The sequence below is a fragment of the Aptenodytes forsteri genome, unplaced genomic scaffold (genome assembly GCF_000699145.1).
Source record: "Aptenodytes forsteri isolate BGI_AS27 unplaced genomic scaffold, ASM69914v1 Scaffold275, whole genome shotgun sequence".
In the NCBI taxonomy this organism is placed as follows: Eukaryota; Metazoa; Chordata; class Aves; order Sphenisciformes; family Spheniscidae; genus Aptenodytes; species Aptenodytes forsteri.
In genome coordinates, this window is record NW_008795247.1 from 79,006 (window position 1) to 96,038 (window position 17,033).

Consider the following 17,033-nt stretch of genomic DNA (forward strand, 5'->3'; position numbering starts at 1 on the left):
TGCTGTTTTACACATCTCTTACCAGTGGTTCAGACTCTAAAAAAGCTGATAGCTCCTGTCTGATGGGTTCTCATCCCCCCTGAGCTCAGGGCCCAAATGGATGGCAAGGGGCTAAAGCCCCTTTCACAAGAAGAGAAACTCTTGGCACGAGCCTGAAAAGTTGAGAACTTTCCTGAAACAGGAAAGTAACAGGGGATCAAGCATCAGTAGGTAAAAGCGTCTCAGACGGAAAGAAGTTTCAGTTTATTGCTATAATATGAAATCAACAGGAAGGAAGGCTTCAGACCCTGTTATCTGTAAGACTTGCTGAATCCCTCTCCACTGGAGAAACTACATGGTCAAACAAGTAGTTTTTTCTTTTATCTATACGTGTGCGCATATATACACCAATCATATCCCCCAGAGAGTGTACGTGTGTAAATACATATCTGTGATGCTGGTTAGGTAAGGACATCCCATGGGAGGGCGTGGTAGGAAAAAAGCAGGGGGCACGACTAACAATTACCATCTCTGACAACAGGACACACAGTGGGGTAGAGGCTCACCTCTTGCCATTTCTAGGGCTTGGTTGTTAACACAGGTTTTCCAGATTCCTGTTAGTACTTCTACCAGAATCCCTTCATGCTAGGCACTACGCAAACACAGGGCATCTATACCCAAGAACGCAGTTTTCCTCATAAAGGAAAATAAAGCAGGTTGACGTAGAAAAGAGGAAGCCAAGTTAAAGAAATCCAGGACAGGCAGTGGTCAGCGCACAGTGGTCTGCTGGGCTCCGTACCACCTCCAGGGATCACAGTAAGGAGCAATTTGGAGAATTTTAGATGGTCAAGGAGCTGCTCTCCTGCATGCACAGCGAGAGGAGCACCAGGCAGAGGGGCTTGTTTCAGACCTTTGGCAGCAGGGGATGGAAGCTGGAGCAGCCAGCTGCAGACAAGAGGGACTCAGCTTGCTGCTGGATGGGACCAGGGCACAGAGCCCTGACGGTGAACACAAGCGAGTCACCTATTCAGCAGGCAAAGAGAAAGCACCGAGTCCCATGTCCTCTCTTCCAGAGAGCCCTCATTGGACTTTTAACAGGCATTATTTAAAAGCATGATTACATTCCCAAGCTTTCAGTTATGCCAGTTACATTAATTACTCCAATGGCAGCATGTTTGACTTGGAAAACAAACTCAACAATGAAAATATCTATAAAAGGAATAAGATGCAAAACAGTAAACTTGTCCGTGTTTGGGCTAAGCATCATCAGTTAAGCTAGGCATAGGACTGACCAACAGAAGCCAAAATAGCAATTTCAGCTTCGTACAAATTATTAAATGCTAGAGGTACTACTAAAAGCCACTCACAACCACTTTCTGAGACTACTAATAATGATGAAATAACTGCTGAAATAGCTACAGATTCCCCTGTTTGCTGATAAAAGGAGACCTTAAGAGTTACATATTCTTCTTGGTTTAGCAGGGTTAGTATAATATTTCTGTCAAGGCAGCTCTAATTCAGTTTCCCAGAGGAGACTGTTCCCTTCCATGGTCTGAGTCAGCTTTCAAACATGAAGTGAAGCACGGTCTCCCTTGTGGTCCACCCAAAGCCTGTTGGAGGCCACCTGGACTTAGCGAAAAGACAGCACCAACTTCAAAAGTGCTGTTCTCCATAAACTATACACAAGCTTTTAAAGCAACATACCAGTCAGCCTCAGACTGATATAGCATGTAAACTTAAGGTGATATTGATCATTTCATACATTTGTTCTAGAGTATACATTGATGCAATGAATAAATACTTGTTAAAGTTATGTTAGCCCAGAAAACGTTATTCTTGTAGGCAGTAAAAGGTTATTCCTTATTTGCAGTGCAAATTTGGCATCATCTTCACTTCTTCCAGTAGTGTCTAATAAATTAACAATCAAGACTACGTTAAAAACTGTAACAGTATTTTCCCCTTAGACACACTTGTGTGACAATTAGCAACTGAACTTTCTTATTAAAAGGAAAAAAAGAGGGACATCATTCACCCAGTTTTATCAAGTACTACAGGTGATTCCCCCCCCTCCCCCAGGTTGTAAACATATAAAGTGATTCTGTTCTTACTCTCATATTTTATTTCTGGCGAGTTTCCTCTTGCCCAGTATTTAAAAAAATCATTAAGTGAAAGAACGTAGAAATCCTTTGTATTCATGCTAGTATCCTACTTCCCGTCTCGCTACTCCAAGTCAGCCAGCAGTACTAAGCTAGAACGCAAGCCACCATTTGCTTTATTCGAACGTAAAGCAACTGATTACCAAGCAGAATGAAGAATAAACATCTCTGAATTTTCATTCTGAAAAGGCTATTCCTTTCAGGATAATGGAAATCATGAATCTTCATGAAAAACACACTTAACTGTCTCTACGAAAACATCAAACTCAGCATAAAGAAAACAAAAGCTCGAGCCTTAGAGGAAGAGCTTTAGAACCTCTGCCAATACTTGGGCTGGCATTCGTGTGTTTAACAGACTATTGTCAATAACCAACTCAAAACAACCCACAAGTAACAGGACAGCTCCGCACAAGGCAAATAACAGGTACTATTTCTAAGCGGAACTCTTGGGCCAGAGAAGGCTGAACGTTGCACTGTTAAGAAAAACAGAACTAAGATGGCAAGAGCTTGGAGGCAGAAACTGTTCATCTGCTGTACGTGCACAAAATTAAGTACAGCATGCTTTCTCTGACAAAAAGGTACTCAATACACATCTATAAGTATGTATATCAATGTATTATTTGGTATATCGATAAGGAGGGACACTGTAACAGTCCCTCCGCTCTCAGAACACATACAAGGATTTTTACTATCACTTACAGACCCTCGGAGAAACAAAATGGGAACTCTAGTTCCAAACTTCTCTTCCAGGGCACCCACTGCAGACAGCAGCTGATACGCTTGCTTCCCAAAGTCCTGTAAACCACATTCTGCGTCACTGGACACTGCGAAACAAGAGGCTCTGAAACGCACAAAGAAAACCAAATTTAACACACATACAAATCAAGTCCCTTCCCCTTATTTCAAATATTGTCTATCAAGTGATAACTAAATAAAATACACGCTTCAAGTTACATTAATATAAACAATTAAACATGTTCAAGCACAAAGAACTCGAACTGAAAAAGACGTGAGACCAAGCAAAAGTCAGGATCGCTTGTGGTGAAGACAGCTGCCCAACCCCACAATAAGCCATTCTTCATGGTACTTGCTGTGACAGAACAACATTGTCTCAGCAATCTGAATTTAGTATTTGAATATTTGGACTGTTTTACACATACAAGACATTTCTTTAATTGCACCTAGTATCAAAGAGGTTTTTGTCTGTTTTTTTTTTTTTTCCCCCAATAACACAAAGGGAAAAAAACAGAAGGGAAGAGCAACCCCATTGAAGATTTTCTAGGGTTTGTTAACGCATTTATTACTGTCTGGAAGAACCTATCAAAAAATTAGTGGTACAAATCACTTCTAAGGAGGAGAAAAAGGACAGTCATCTTTTTCAAGTGATTTCAGTTCTGCAACACAAATTCACTACGTGGCTCTTTACTGGCACAGCAAGGTGACCGCAAAGATAGAAATTATCATCTCTCAAATTTTCTTCTTGGTTAGTTTCAGTAGAGGCCAGGCAAAGATTTCTTAATCCTTGAGCATAAAGGAAGTGTTGCTGAATTGATAACAGTTTTCCAGAAAGCAACACAACATAACATCTTGTCTCTGATCAGGAAGCGTCACGCTACCAGCAAGAACAAGGAATCCTTTATTATAGCTTCAGGGAAAGCGTGTACGTGCACACAGGAGAAACTGAGGAAGGTGTTTCTCCTCATACCTGTGTGACTACCGGCCCCCGGCTTCTCTTCAGCACATCTATGAGATTATTAGCAGTGCTATAAAGAACGTATGTCATCACACACTGTAACAGGAGAACAGCTCCCTTAACACTGGCAATTTAACCTTAGACACATGGTGTAACGCTCCACTTGCAAGTGTTTTCTTTTGGGATTAATTACCAAACACGACTTAAACTAATGAACAAAAGTGTATTCACCGACTAAGAGTGTTGCTTTAAACCCTTTTAGGAACTGTGACCACGCTTCGTTTACAGGCTTTCCCACAGCCTAACTTAGGGCTTATAAGTTGCCTCATGGCTTGCTCAACTATTTAGGAGAAGGTCAGAGACAGTTGTTCAAAGATAAACTTCAGGCTGAACATCTGCAAGATCAGCTGCACCAGAAGTCAGTTCTTTTAGATGATTTGCCTTCTAAGTCAGCCTGAGAGAACGTAACCTCTTGTATCAGTCTTCAGGGAAGAAAGCTTACCCGGACCTGCAATTATCACAGCATTCTTCTGTGCCCATGATGCCAAAGGATACCTTTCGGAGTTGTTTGTCTTCAAAGTGAGACAGGATGATTCTACCCAAAAGGAACATAGGGAATTCAATAAAAGAGGAAGAATTTACACGTTAAATTTATTGCAGAAAAGAGTTGAAATCAGCATCATTAATTAATTCAGTGGGGAGCCAATTATTTGGCCTTGATTCTTCTAAAGAAACTTTTTTTTTAAAAAAGGTAAATAAGTAAGTATATATTTGCTGAATGCCGCATTTTTTGACACTGTAAAAAAAGTAAATAAGGAAACACTTGATGTATAAGTATAAATTTGCTGAATGCCGCATTTTTTGACACTGCTTTTTAATATAAAACACGTTTACAGCACACATTGTGAGTGTAAGACGCCTTCTGGTTACAACCTCCAGTTGTGACCGAGTCGCAATGGCTCTTCCCAAAGCTGACTGAAATGACAGAGCATTAAATAGATGCCAGTACTCACTTCCTCCTGCAGCTATTTGACACAAGGTACTTCTCTATTTTTGCCAACATCTTCAGTTTGTACAACCGGAACTTTTCATTGCGTATCTCGTTTAGAAGATGTCTGTCAGTCAAAAGGAAAAGCGAAGAGCCTTAAATGCTGACCGCTAGTCCCCTGTCCCACACCAAAAATCAGACTGTCAGACAACCGTCTTGGTCAAATTCACCGGAAACGGCTAGAAAAAAAATCCTACTAAAACCAGACCCGAACTGCCTGCCTGTTTCTCCACAATCTCGATCCTTATCGCATGGGGCACGCTCAGAAGAGCGCCTCATTCACATTCCTCTACATACGACAATTATACTGAACAGGGCAGAAGGAGAGACAGAGAGCTCCTTCCAACCCCACAAGCTACTACGCTTCAGACATCCATGTCAGAAGGCACAGAGCAGGGAACCAAGGGCAAAGGGCATTGAGAGAGGGCAATTTCCCTCAGTCTCTAGTTTTTCAGACAAACTCTGGCAAGTTCTCATCAATGCCACCGCCAGATGACAAAACATGCTAAGATAGCATCACTCTTCTAAGAAATTTGGGGGCGGCATGTTAGGATACACCTACCTGTTGCCTAATTTAATATCCTTTATAGTACTCACTGGAAGCATCCAGCTGAGAAAATAGCATGAGAGTGCTTGATGGGTGTATGGAGCACTCACTCTGCCCATGCTCTGAGCTGCTGCATGAGCCAAACCTGGGCTACCATCTGCACCACCCTCACTGTGCCACATGGAAAACAAGCCAATACTGCAGGTGTTGGGCACCACAGTAACACAGCTACACCATTCCAGCTCAAAGTTGAGCTAAGCAAGTTTCTGCCCGCCTGCAGAAAAAGAAAAGAGAGCAGGGAAGTATACCGTTTCACAGACTCCGGCAGCCTGCTGACACAAGTTCAAATGACTGAGTTCAGACATTTCTCTGATCCTATACCAGCTACAGACAAAGTTAACAGGAGAACTCTACAATCGGGATTCCCCCACCCAGAAGAAAAAAAAAGTATGTATTTATCCATTTAGACATCTAAATACTGGAGAGAAAAAGAGTCATTGTACAGCATCAGCACTCTTAAGGGGTGATGATGGGTCTAAACCCAGGTCAGATGGGTCTAAAAACAAGTCTTGTAAGTCACCTGACAAGCGATCAGGTTTTATCACTGCCTGCCTTGCAAAGCATCTTCAGAAAGCAGAACTGGAACAAGGACAAACTCATTAACATTAGGGCACTTGTGGATTATCTTCTAGAAAAAAGTATGGCGTACTTAGTACCGTGCGTATGCAGGGAGGGACTTGGAACCGTTCCAAAAATAAGTCACATTTTCAACCCAACCCACCCTGCCCCTCTTTCTTTTGGTATGTTTTGGCTATCTGTGTCCAAGCAGTTGTCTTGGGTCATTTACCTGTTAAAATTCAAGTCTGCCTCAGTCCACAAGACGTGACAAGAAGCGGGAAGCCCATCGCGACCAGCTCTCCCAATTTCTTGATAATAGGATTCCATTTCCTTAGGGGCACCGTAATGAATCACCATCCGGATATCTGCTTTATTGATGCCCATTCCGAATGCCACCGTAGCCACAACACACTGCAAAACAGGAGGCACGTGCTGAATATTTTTGAAATGAGCATCAAGAATATGCCTGGATTAGTCCTCACACACTTCGTGACAACTTTTTGCTACGGACTCAAAATTCAGCCTAAATTACAATGGCTTCAAAACTGCACTCAACTTCCACAGTACTGCTGTTAAGTGATTTCGGTCAGAGCACGAGCATAGGATTAAACATGAGGGTGATGATGTGTTGCGGCAAATGCTCGAGTGTTTTCAAGCAGTTATTCTCAAACAGAAGGCACAAAACCTATCGCAAAGAGGAACACAAGAAGTCCCAGAATAACTCTTCGCCTGCTTAGCTGCAGAAGGAAGTAAGCGGCTCACAGAACTTGTGATGATATTGTTCCCGATACCGCTATTTTCCTCAGATGCTATAAATTTTTAAGACACTTTCTAAAGGAATTTGAAACATAAGCCAGGAATCCTATTACTGTCAGCATAGACCAGCAACTTCTTTGCCCAGAATTGGAGACGCAGTAAATGGGAAACAGATGCTGATATTCCCAAATTCTTTCTCTACCAGAAACTCTGCAATTGTAAATAGGACGAAGTGGACTTAGTTTCCTACGTACCTGAATTTCATCCCTCATGAACTGATGATGGATCTCTCTCCTTTGTTTGATTTCCATACCAGCGTGGTAGGCACCGCAGGCCACATGGAGTTTAATCAGTTCAGACATAACCCGTTCGGTGGCCTTTCTTGAATGGCAGTAGATGATAGTGGGGCCTTCAAACTCATACGCAGAACTGCTATAAATAATAGCAACATGTAAAGACACAGAACAGAAGCGGCCACCCTTCCACAAAGTCCGACTGAACCTATTTGAAAAGGCAACGTAGCTTTTCCGGCAGTTCACCTTCTTGGGGATTTAGAAATTGAAACAGATTTTTAACTGGTCCACTCGTACACAAATGGTCTGTCCTTTGGAAAAATGGACTTGGAAGCTATTTGGCACTCATTAAGTTTATTTTGCAAAGCACGGAAGATTTTGGTCTCTGTAGAAGCAGCAGGATAAGGCCTCCCAACTTCTTCCAAGTCATCAGGAAATCTGCTTTTACAGCTGTCACTTGAAAGGTCTCTATTTACATAACAAGGTACAAATGAGCAATGAGGAATTCACTTATATTGCTGTAGAGGCACACATTGTAGCTTGCGACAAGGAAAAGAACAGGGCCAGAAGGTGTACACCACCGGCTCCGCTAACAGAAAAGGACTGCAATTCTTCTGCTCAGATTAGCTTTATTAAAAAAATAATCTTACCACAGATTTATAACGGACTCGCACACACTGTGTACAATACTGTTTGGAAAGTTACCCACCAGCCAATCCATCATAATTGTTCAAATGGCTACAGTGTCATCAGGTCCTCCCAGGATCGAGTGATCTTGACGATCCTTAAGATAGCAACATGCAAACAGCGGGAGTCCATCGCTGCTTGTCTCAACAGCCTTTTATCAAACTGGTGGGGGGGCGTGGGGAGGGCAACGACACGGGACACAACACATCAAGTAACTAGCATGATACCAGAGCCAAGCTATGGAGAAAGCCCAGGGTCCTCCTCACCAAATCAGTTGAAGACTGCTACCAATTCTTAGTACACACTACCAAAACTCCAAAATACCAAAGCATATTTGAGTGATCAATGAAAACCGCATTAAAACCTTACCTTCCTTTCCTAGTAAGGAACTGCTTCAAATCCCTAAGGATATTTCCGCTTTGTTGTCCAACTTCTAAGTACAGGTTAGGTCTGTCAAAACTAGTACACGTGACCTGGGGATTCTTCAAGTTCAGACAATTCACTATGTCTTCTCTGATCGATGGACTTGCGGTTGCAGTTAAAGCAACAATGGGAACCTGCAATGAACAGTAGAAGAAAAAGTCCGAGACATCCGATTGATTTTTTCTTTTAACCAATAACAACATGAGTCAAAACTGACATGGCACGTATACAGGCACTTTAATCTGTTTATGATCACTGGATCAGCTCAGCTATTTGAAAAATATAGTTAATGTTTAGCTTCCTAGAGCTTTGGTCTACACTGTTCAGGAGAGTAGACAGGGACAGAACACTGTTGAAGTATAGAGTTTTATTCTGAAAGCCTGTTTTCTTTAGTTACACCTCCAACCGGTCTGTAATACTTCTCTGATGTGGTTAGCTAAATTTAGGGAACATAAGACAAAACTTCCCAGAAAAGCATGTAAAGTTCAGGTCTAAATTTTTGAGCTTGTAGAATAAATGCTTGAGGAGTGTCTAGAAGTCACAGTTGCATGCTCTTACAAGCCACTCAGCCAGCCAGTTTGAAAATAAAATCCCTCAATATTAAACCAGAAGCTTAGGGACATCGTCTTCCACAGCATAGGGATCCAACAAAGTAATTTAGCGTTCAGAAGTTCCTGGTAGTCCAGGTTCAGAATATCCTTCCTTTAAAACCCACAAAGCTCAGTCACTGACAAAGACTGCACAACCTCCAAAACAGCATGGTAAGTACACCCGAAGAGCAACATCAAGAGACTGATATTGCAAACTAAAATGAGATAGTTCCCTTCTCATATTAGAAATCAAATGTAACAAAACCTGACCGATGGCAGAGCCTTCTTCAATGAGCCTAAACTTCTAAAGGAATTTCTGAAGTCATGGCCCCACTCGGAAATGCAATGAGCTTCATCGACAGCTATGACGGCAATACCTGGTGGGCACAAAACCACAGCATGGACACATTAACATAAACCAACCAACACGGGAAGTGACAACACACAAACACCCCATTCTGCTCAATTTCAAGCAAACCAACCAACACGGGAAGTGACAACCCACAAACACCCCATTCTGCTCAATTTCAAGCTTTCCTGCGAAGGCACCAGCAGTCTGCTCAAATTTTTGTTTCCAGGACGCCTTCTGCCGTACTGACTCCCCAAGCCCATTTTTTTAATGGTCTCTTTCGTAAAAAGGCCCAAGAGCTTTTACAGACTCCCCCACCACCATCTCTTCTCCAAGCTCCAAATCTCCAACATCCCTCACAATGGGTCAAAATCTTGAGCTACCTCTGACAGGACCTTTTCCCACCCACCCCTTTTCCAGACTTTCTTACTGATAGTCACAAATGGTGCTTACAGATGTCATTAGTTTTATTTTCTGGATTGTAAAACAAAACCCGAGTGTCTCAGGTCTGCACTGAACAGATAAGTTAAAGTCCAGAAAAAAATATGAGAGGAGAGGGGTTAGAGACGGCCCTGGAAAATAACCTTACATTTTCTGAAACGGAAAAAACCCTCGACTGGAGTACAGATATCCCATTCTAATCTGCATGTTCCAAGCACCCTGGTGTCAGAGAGGCCAAACATCCAGTTCCTCAGGACTCCAGAAATTCAGATGGCTCATCTTCTCCCTAGGTAGTCCTCCCTGCCTACAGCACTAGAAACTCAGTTCCTTCATAAAAAAAAAAATTATTGGAGTTTACATGCCTTGAATTTATCCTACTGTGACAGATGCATCAGCTGCATCATCTTTGACAAAAAGATAATTTTTAATATGCGCTATAGTGTTTCAAAACACAATTTCATTGTTACATTCTGAGAAAGATCACAGAGATCAGAATACTTAAAAGGCTAAAATATTTAGTGATATACATTTCACTTTCTGCGATTTAAAGATCGGTGTTTAGTGCCTCCGTTCCCAGTAAGTCGTCTGACATTCCCATGCCAAGACCACGCTAAAGACACTACTCACATACGATCTTTTTTTAATGTATGACAGCGTCTTCTGACAGCATTTATTGGCAGTCACTACGCTAGCCTCTGAGCTCACTAGTGGTAAGAAACCGGTGAAAAATGTTCAAGCATTAGAAAAACTTTAAAGGTGATTATGGATTTAAGCTGCCTGCCAGCTCATCCACAACCTTACCCCCAACTTACCAATAGTTTGGTCAAGACTCTGAAGTAACTTCAAGTTCATCGAACAAAACTCTGGAGTCATATATACGACTCTGTACTGACCCCTGAAACATCAAGAAAATACACTGTCACAGAAGGAAAAACCCCAGACAGCTCAACCAAATGAAACAAAACCGTGATTGTCTAGAAGATGTAAATGAGAACAAGTACAGACATCTGGATAGGGAACACGAGCAAGGAAGTGAAGACCATAGAAAGCGTTCCAGAACAGTAGGAAAGCAAGGCAGTACACAGCATTACGGGAAAAGGAAAAACAGCAAACAGATTTACTAGCCTTTAGAATAAAAAGGGACCGTTGTGATGACTTGGGTGACAAATACAGATCTAACACCTGTGTAAAATCAAGCATAAATCACCACATAAAGCTGAGTCAACAGGCCCCATCTCCACAGCCAGAGGTCACAAGAGGGTGGCTAGAGCCTCCCGCGTACTCAGCCTGGGTGAACGCAAGCAATATCACCCACTGCCAGGTCCCAGGCCTGAGCCAAAATCAAGAGTTTCAGCGATGACAGATCAGGGGGACATCCTACCTCTCAAATACACCTACGTCAGAACCTGCAGTCCCAGAAAGCTTGTCTAAGACTTACGCTTTGATGCATTCATTGATGTTTTTCGACTGAGCCGAACCAAGCAAGCAAGCTGGAACACCTGACATTCTGCAGAAATAAAAAGCACGGTCATGAACAGCTTTACTCTCAAAGCTTTCTGCCTCAGCTTTCAGCCTATGCCAGCACTTCATAACGCAAGTTCAAGCTGCGAGGTCAGAGACTACTTTCTTCCAAGGATCTTTGTGGGGAAAAGCCTTTTGAAAAAGCGAGAGCGGTCAGTGGCTATTCCTGCCACCCAAATGCTCTTCCACCTCCCCTCCAGCTGTCCCACACACTTGATTAGTGCAATAAGGAATCAGAGAAATTAAGACCATTTTCCTTGCACAAGAGCTAAGTTTACTAATAAAACATCCAAAAGAAGAAAACACGGTACGTATATTTTCTTTAGCTATCATCTCATGCAGTTCACCACATTTGGATGTAAGCCTTATTAGCATGCGATTTTTTTGCCTTGCCTTTCAATCTTTTGTGAGCTACTGGTGCTGCATCTGCTTATTTTCAATCAGGTGGCTGCTTTTTAATGACAGATTCCATAATTATGCTTACCACCTCAGCCACTTCCTATTTGAGATCTTTCAGGACCCCGCAACCCCTGCCCTCTTAACTTGGTGATCTGCCGCAATTTATTACAGCCTTTTGTTTCGATAGCTTCTCCCCCCTCGCTCCTCTGTTACAGTCCTTGGCAGAACTGCACCCAGACTGACAGACAAATTACTGAATTGCATTAGGTTGTAGAAATTCCATCTCCTCAGCCTTCAAAATGAGAAAGTAGTGAATAAACCCTTTCCGCTGAGGAAAACAATATAAAAGCCAAAGCAGCAGCTGAATACATACAGACACCCTGCTGATTAATACTTAGTCTAGGAGCTGGCTATAGAGGCAGCTTAGGCTGTCCAGCCATTCATCTGCACACAGTCACGATGTGCAGCAGAAAATACCACACGTAATTGAAGTTCCTTATTTCAAAAAAATCTTCATATCCTCTCTTTCACAAAAGACCTGTTCTTTGAGTTGGACAAGGCAGGAATGAACTAGACAACTCAGCACGACTCCCACAACTTAAATGAAAGTGTCAGAAGTGAATAGAAGTGAGTAACAGAGCAAGTACACGTAGAGAAAGCATTATCAGGTATTAAAAAACAAAGATTTATCTTGACGACACCTATAACTGCTCATGTAAGAGCGATTCAGTGTCACCCATAGTTCCCCCATCAGACCTTTTAAGAAGCAAAGAGGCCAGGTGTTAGGAGACCAACTACACCGTCCGTCTAAAAAGTCTGTGCCGTAACTTTGATCCCAACGGCCCACAGCTTCCTGCTGTACGTTGTTCAGATGTTACTTCTCAGACCCAAAGGAAGCCCGTTGTTCAGATGTTACTTCTCAGACCCAAAGGAAGCCCGTTGTTCAGATGTTACTTCTCAGACCCAAAGGAAGCCCGTTGTTCAGATGTTACTTCTCAGACCCAAAGGAAGCCCTACCAAATTTGGCATAACTCTCACAGGCTGAAACAGCCTGTGAAGCTCCTCCATCAGTTCTGTCTGCACAAAAAGGGCCTGTGAATCCAGAAACACCCGAGAAGGATCTACCTTCAGGAACCACCCACCAGCATAGATCCTTCGCAAATTCAGCCTACAGTTCACACAATTGGCAAATCCAGTGATCTTAAGACTATTTACACAGTTTGCATGTGTTCCTTGAGAAACGTATGTTTTACAGCTGACACACAAACAGCTTGCTGTACAAAGCTGCAACCTTAAACACCAAGGAATGCCACAAGCAGAATCCGTGAGTTTCCACAGGCAATACAGCAGCAGCTTGTTACTACGGCTTTACTTACGTCAGCTGCAGCACCTGGTCCTCCATCAAGGAGATAAGAGGACAGATGACAATTCCTACATATCCAGTGTAAACAGGAGGAAACTGGTAGCACAAGCTTTTTCCATAGCCTTAAAGAAAAAAAGGCAGAAATGAAACATCATGCTTTCTATGCAGCTGTAACATACACCTATATGAGACAATTCTAACACCTTGTTGAGCCCTAAAAAGAAGTGGTGATGTTTGTTCTGCTAGTAGAGGAACAAAGATGCGAGGTAAATATGGTCAGCATCCATTTGATACCCCTCTCTACACCAAGGTCAGTGACTAAGGCTAGGACAGAAAAACAAGTAGCCAGCATAGCTGGCTCAGATTTACGCAGTCTTAATCAGGGCACTCTGCTCGTATGAGCCACATGGACAGTCTCCAAGTTTGAGTCCTACTCTCCCCAAAAAGGAAAAGATTTTTCACTGCTTCTTAGGATGTGAAGTTAACTTACCGGTTGCCATGACAACAAGATTATCTCTTCTGTCTTCTAAAAGCGAATTGATCACTTTCCACTGGACCCTTTAAATTAAACAAAGGGGAACATGTTATTTTTGCCACTACACATAACACGTAAATTTTGTGAAACTGCATATTCAAGTGAATTTCATGTTAAAGAAACCCTTCCGGCTGCCTTACAGAGCATTGTCTTTGCACGCTGCAACCCCCCAAACACTCCAACTACTGCAGGTAGTCCCACCAGTGCTACAGTGGGGATCTCTAACAGGACTAAGGCAAGCAACATTTGATGCAGTCATTCACAGAAGATGACAAAACAAACCGCGTCTCCCATACATTAATAACCAATCCACAAACACTGTGAAAACTACAGTTACCTTCAACACAAGAGATTCTAAACAGGACCTTGATTTTGCCAAACAATTTTCACCCTCTTGCGGTCTCGCAAGCGTACATAACTGTGGTCAATTAAAAAAAATCCCCCCGCCCCCGTTTCCAAAAGCTGACCAAATATTTTGAGTAAAACAGCTCCCCCCCCCCCCGCCAAGTGTTGCCTTTAGGCTGTGTCTTGCACAGAAAGCATTCCACCACCAGTCATCCAGGAAGATTTCATCCCGCTCCCGTTGAGCTTAAGAACTGTAACAGCAATGCTCGAGTACATAAGCACATGCTGCACTGAGATTACACCACAGTAGATAGACAGAAGCCGGTCCCTCCTTAATTAGAGCCACATAACAAAGGATAACCAGGCTAAGGAAGTTTATCATACAGGGAACAACACCTGTGCAGTTTGTTGCTCGCTGTTTAAAACATCTGAACCCGACCTGATACAATAAAGCTTCCATCACAGGAGATACACCGTCAGAAGAGTCAAGAAACTTATCCCCTACTGTGAGAGTACAGTATGGTAGTTAACACCCCCTAAGATTTATTTTGACGTCTTGTTGTGGCAAAGGCTGCTTTTCTTCTCCTAAAGATTTTGCACAGGTCCTAGTTTGGTATTGGTTTTTTTAAAGTAGTAAAAAAAAAATCATCTGAGTTGAAAGAAGGGAAAGAAGATGAACCCTAGAGCGTACATTTTAACAGAAAATATACTTACGGTTTAAAAGAAGAATGCCCAAAATATGTCTTCAGACATGTGATGTGGCTTTCATTAGGTACTGGCAGCAATGGATCTTTAGTGGGAGAGAGCAGAAAAAAAAACCAACTCATCTGTGATTAAATTTAAAAAAAAAAAGAAGCACTGTCTTGACCAACAAGAGTCTGCTCATGATTAGTGATGCCCAGGGCCTAGGATTTGCGCAACTCTGGTGAAAAGAGAGACAAACTCTGAAGATATTTACGGGCTAGAATAAAGGATTAAAAAAGCAAACAGGCTCCTCAGAGACCCTGCATGAGGAGGAGAACATATGGCTTGATTAATGAAATAGAGCAAAAGGTTTCGTAACGCAGAGCTGTGTTATTTGCAACATGTTCAGACGAGGTACTAGAGATGTTTTACCAGGCATGCGTTTAAAGACCCTACTGAAACTACACTAATCGGTACCAAACACTGCAAGCTGCTAACAAAGCCATGGTCCAAAAACGACATCCAAGAGGATCCTGACCTTGCTACGAACACTGAAGAAACATATTCAAGATCTCTGTTGAAGTTTATAATTAACATTCAGCAGTAGAAAGCATGACATTTCCACCTAGTTTTTGTCTGTTGGGCAAGCACGCATTCTTGTAACAGCCTGTCTGCTATTGTTTGGAGAGATGAACTGAACAAACAAACAACTCATCCATCTCCATCCAGCAGCCCACGTTCTGCTGGGAAGAAGCAAGCCGTTTTGTCTTGGCTGATGCTGTTACTTTGAGTGACAAGGTCCACAGTCTACCTTACACAACCAGAGAAGGAAGCTTTCACACAGTGACCATCCAAACAAGCCAAGGTGTATTTCACCTCACATTTCACCCTCTTTTCCCCCATTTGATTTGTCTCCACAAGACCAGCGCCAAGCATTAAGTCAAGATCACCCCCCAGCCAGAATTTCCTAAGAATTCTACCACGAAGCAGCAGTGGTGGGACAACAGAACAAAAGCATATAGCGGAGGTTCCATCTTCCCCTCTGCTGTGTTCTGAATAGGTCCCCTCAATTCTGCATGAACTCCACATCCCCAGATCAGTTTTACTCCCATTAAGCATACAGAATGTCTACTGATCATGGCAGGAGTCAACGATGTTTTGCCAAGGACACCTTTAAATTTTCATCTTGACACACAGACAAGTACTCCTTTCGAAACCCAGATGAGCTTTAACTGTCTGCTTTAAGAAACCAAGCACAAAATGTTGCTGTGCTTCCACATCTGCTCCTACAGACAGTGAGGGTTTTTTTTATTTAGTTGTGCCCTACAATTTAAAACATACCCAAACATTCTTCCTCTTCTTCCTCAATGCCTTCATCTTCTTCACCATCTGGTGCAACGTTCAATTCTGTGTCAGGAGTTTCCCTGGCTTTATCGGACTCTCTTTCAGTTAAAACTCCTTTGGAATCGTCTACATCTTCTAAAGACTGAGCAATCAGGAGAAAAAGTTATTTCAGAGCATGAAAGGGTAGATACAATGCATGTCTGAGGTAATGTGGTATAGGGACACATGAGTTTTAATCTCCTTATGGTGTATCTTGGATGTATTGGCACACAGCACAAACGAAAGCGCAGTGGTCAAAGTACTTCATCAGTAGCGTGTGTGCTGTGTGCCAATACATCTAAGGAAAGCACAGTGGTCAAAGTACTTCATCAGTAGCGTGCAGATTCAAAGAGCCATTTCCTGGGTACCGTTACAAGGGCTTTTATTTCTTCTTCGCAAAAAGGTCTCTGAAATTTTGAAGGCACTAAAATCTGTTCTTTTATAGAACCAACAGTTGGGGGTTTGGGGTTTTTTTTTTTACTTGCAACTAGATGAAGGCACAAGTTTCACCGCAAAGTGACTTAGGAGGCTAGTCACAAAACAAACAGAAAGGATGGGGATCCCAATGTCACGTTACACTCCTTGTTTCCAAAACGTGGTACTCCGAGGAACACTAACTAAACCCCTTCCACTCAGGTTAGCTTTTTTGACCAAAACTGCATTTAGAAAAGATGACATGCAGCACTGAGAACCAACCACAAGAGACCTGGTTCCTCCCTAGAAGAAAATTCAACTTTTCCCCCCCCCAGACCTTTGAGTCTTGCTTCCTACTTAGCTGTAAGCAGCACACTTAACCTTCACATGTGTACAAGCACACGAACGCTTGCGACTGCTGTGGTGGAAGCGTTCAGTCGCTTGACTTGAAATACATACAGCACTCTCTGGGGGATCAGGAAAAAAGCCAGGGTAAACAAAAATAGGACTCAACATCTAAATCTTCTTTTCAGGAAGTTAAGAGTCACACCAGTAAAAAACACTTTAAAAGAGGCCTGCAAAGCCTGGCTACAAAGCAATTTCACCTACAGCCCAGGCTAGCAGCACTTGCAGCACACAAACCGCTCCGTCAGCTCAACCCCTCGGACAAGGGTTTGAATGCATGACACTTGGAGCAGATCAGTTTATGAATGATTTTCTACACAAATGCACTAAGTGGGTGGATCAAGTCCAAGGAAGGAATTTCCTAGTCCAGTTTCCTAGGAAGGAAATTAACTCTATCCCTGCCG

General features: G+C 42.6%; 1 protein-coding gene across 1 annotated transcript in view; it reads right to left on the reverse strand.

Annotated features, from left to right (window-relative positions):
* Nucleotides 1–17,033, reverse strand: part of WRN (Werner syndrome RecQ like helicase) — a 47,111-nt gene that overhangs the window by 14,965 nt on the left and 15,113 nt on the right. The window contains exons 11-23 of the mRNA XM_009278785.2: nt 15,769–15,913; nt 14,458–14,533; nt 13,354–13,421; nt 12,877–12,985; nt 11,019–11,087; nt 10,393–10,475; nt 9,061–9,167; nt 8,147–8,334; nt 7,052–7,229; nt 6,271–6,452; nt 4,842–4,943; nt 4,331–4,423; nt 2,835–2,976 (exon numbers count right to left, since the gene is read on the reverse strand). Coding sequence (XP_009277060.1) covers nt 2,835–2,976; nt 4,331–4,423; nt 4,842–4,943; nt 6,271–6,452; nt 7,052–7,229; nt 8,147–8,334; nt 9,061–9,167; nt 10,393–10,475; nt 11,019–11,087; nt 12,877–12,985; nt 13,354–13,421; nt 14,458–14,533; nt 15,769–15,913 — 1,542 coding nt within the window. The remainder of the gene's footprint in view (nt 1–2,834; nt 2,977–4,330; nt 4,424–4,841; nt 4,944–6,270; nt 6,453–7,051; nt 7,230–8,146; nt 8,335–9,060; nt 9,168–10,392; nt 10,476–11,018; nt 11,088–12,876; nt 12,986–13,353; nt 13,422–14,457; nt 14,534–15,768; nt 15,914–17,033) is intronic.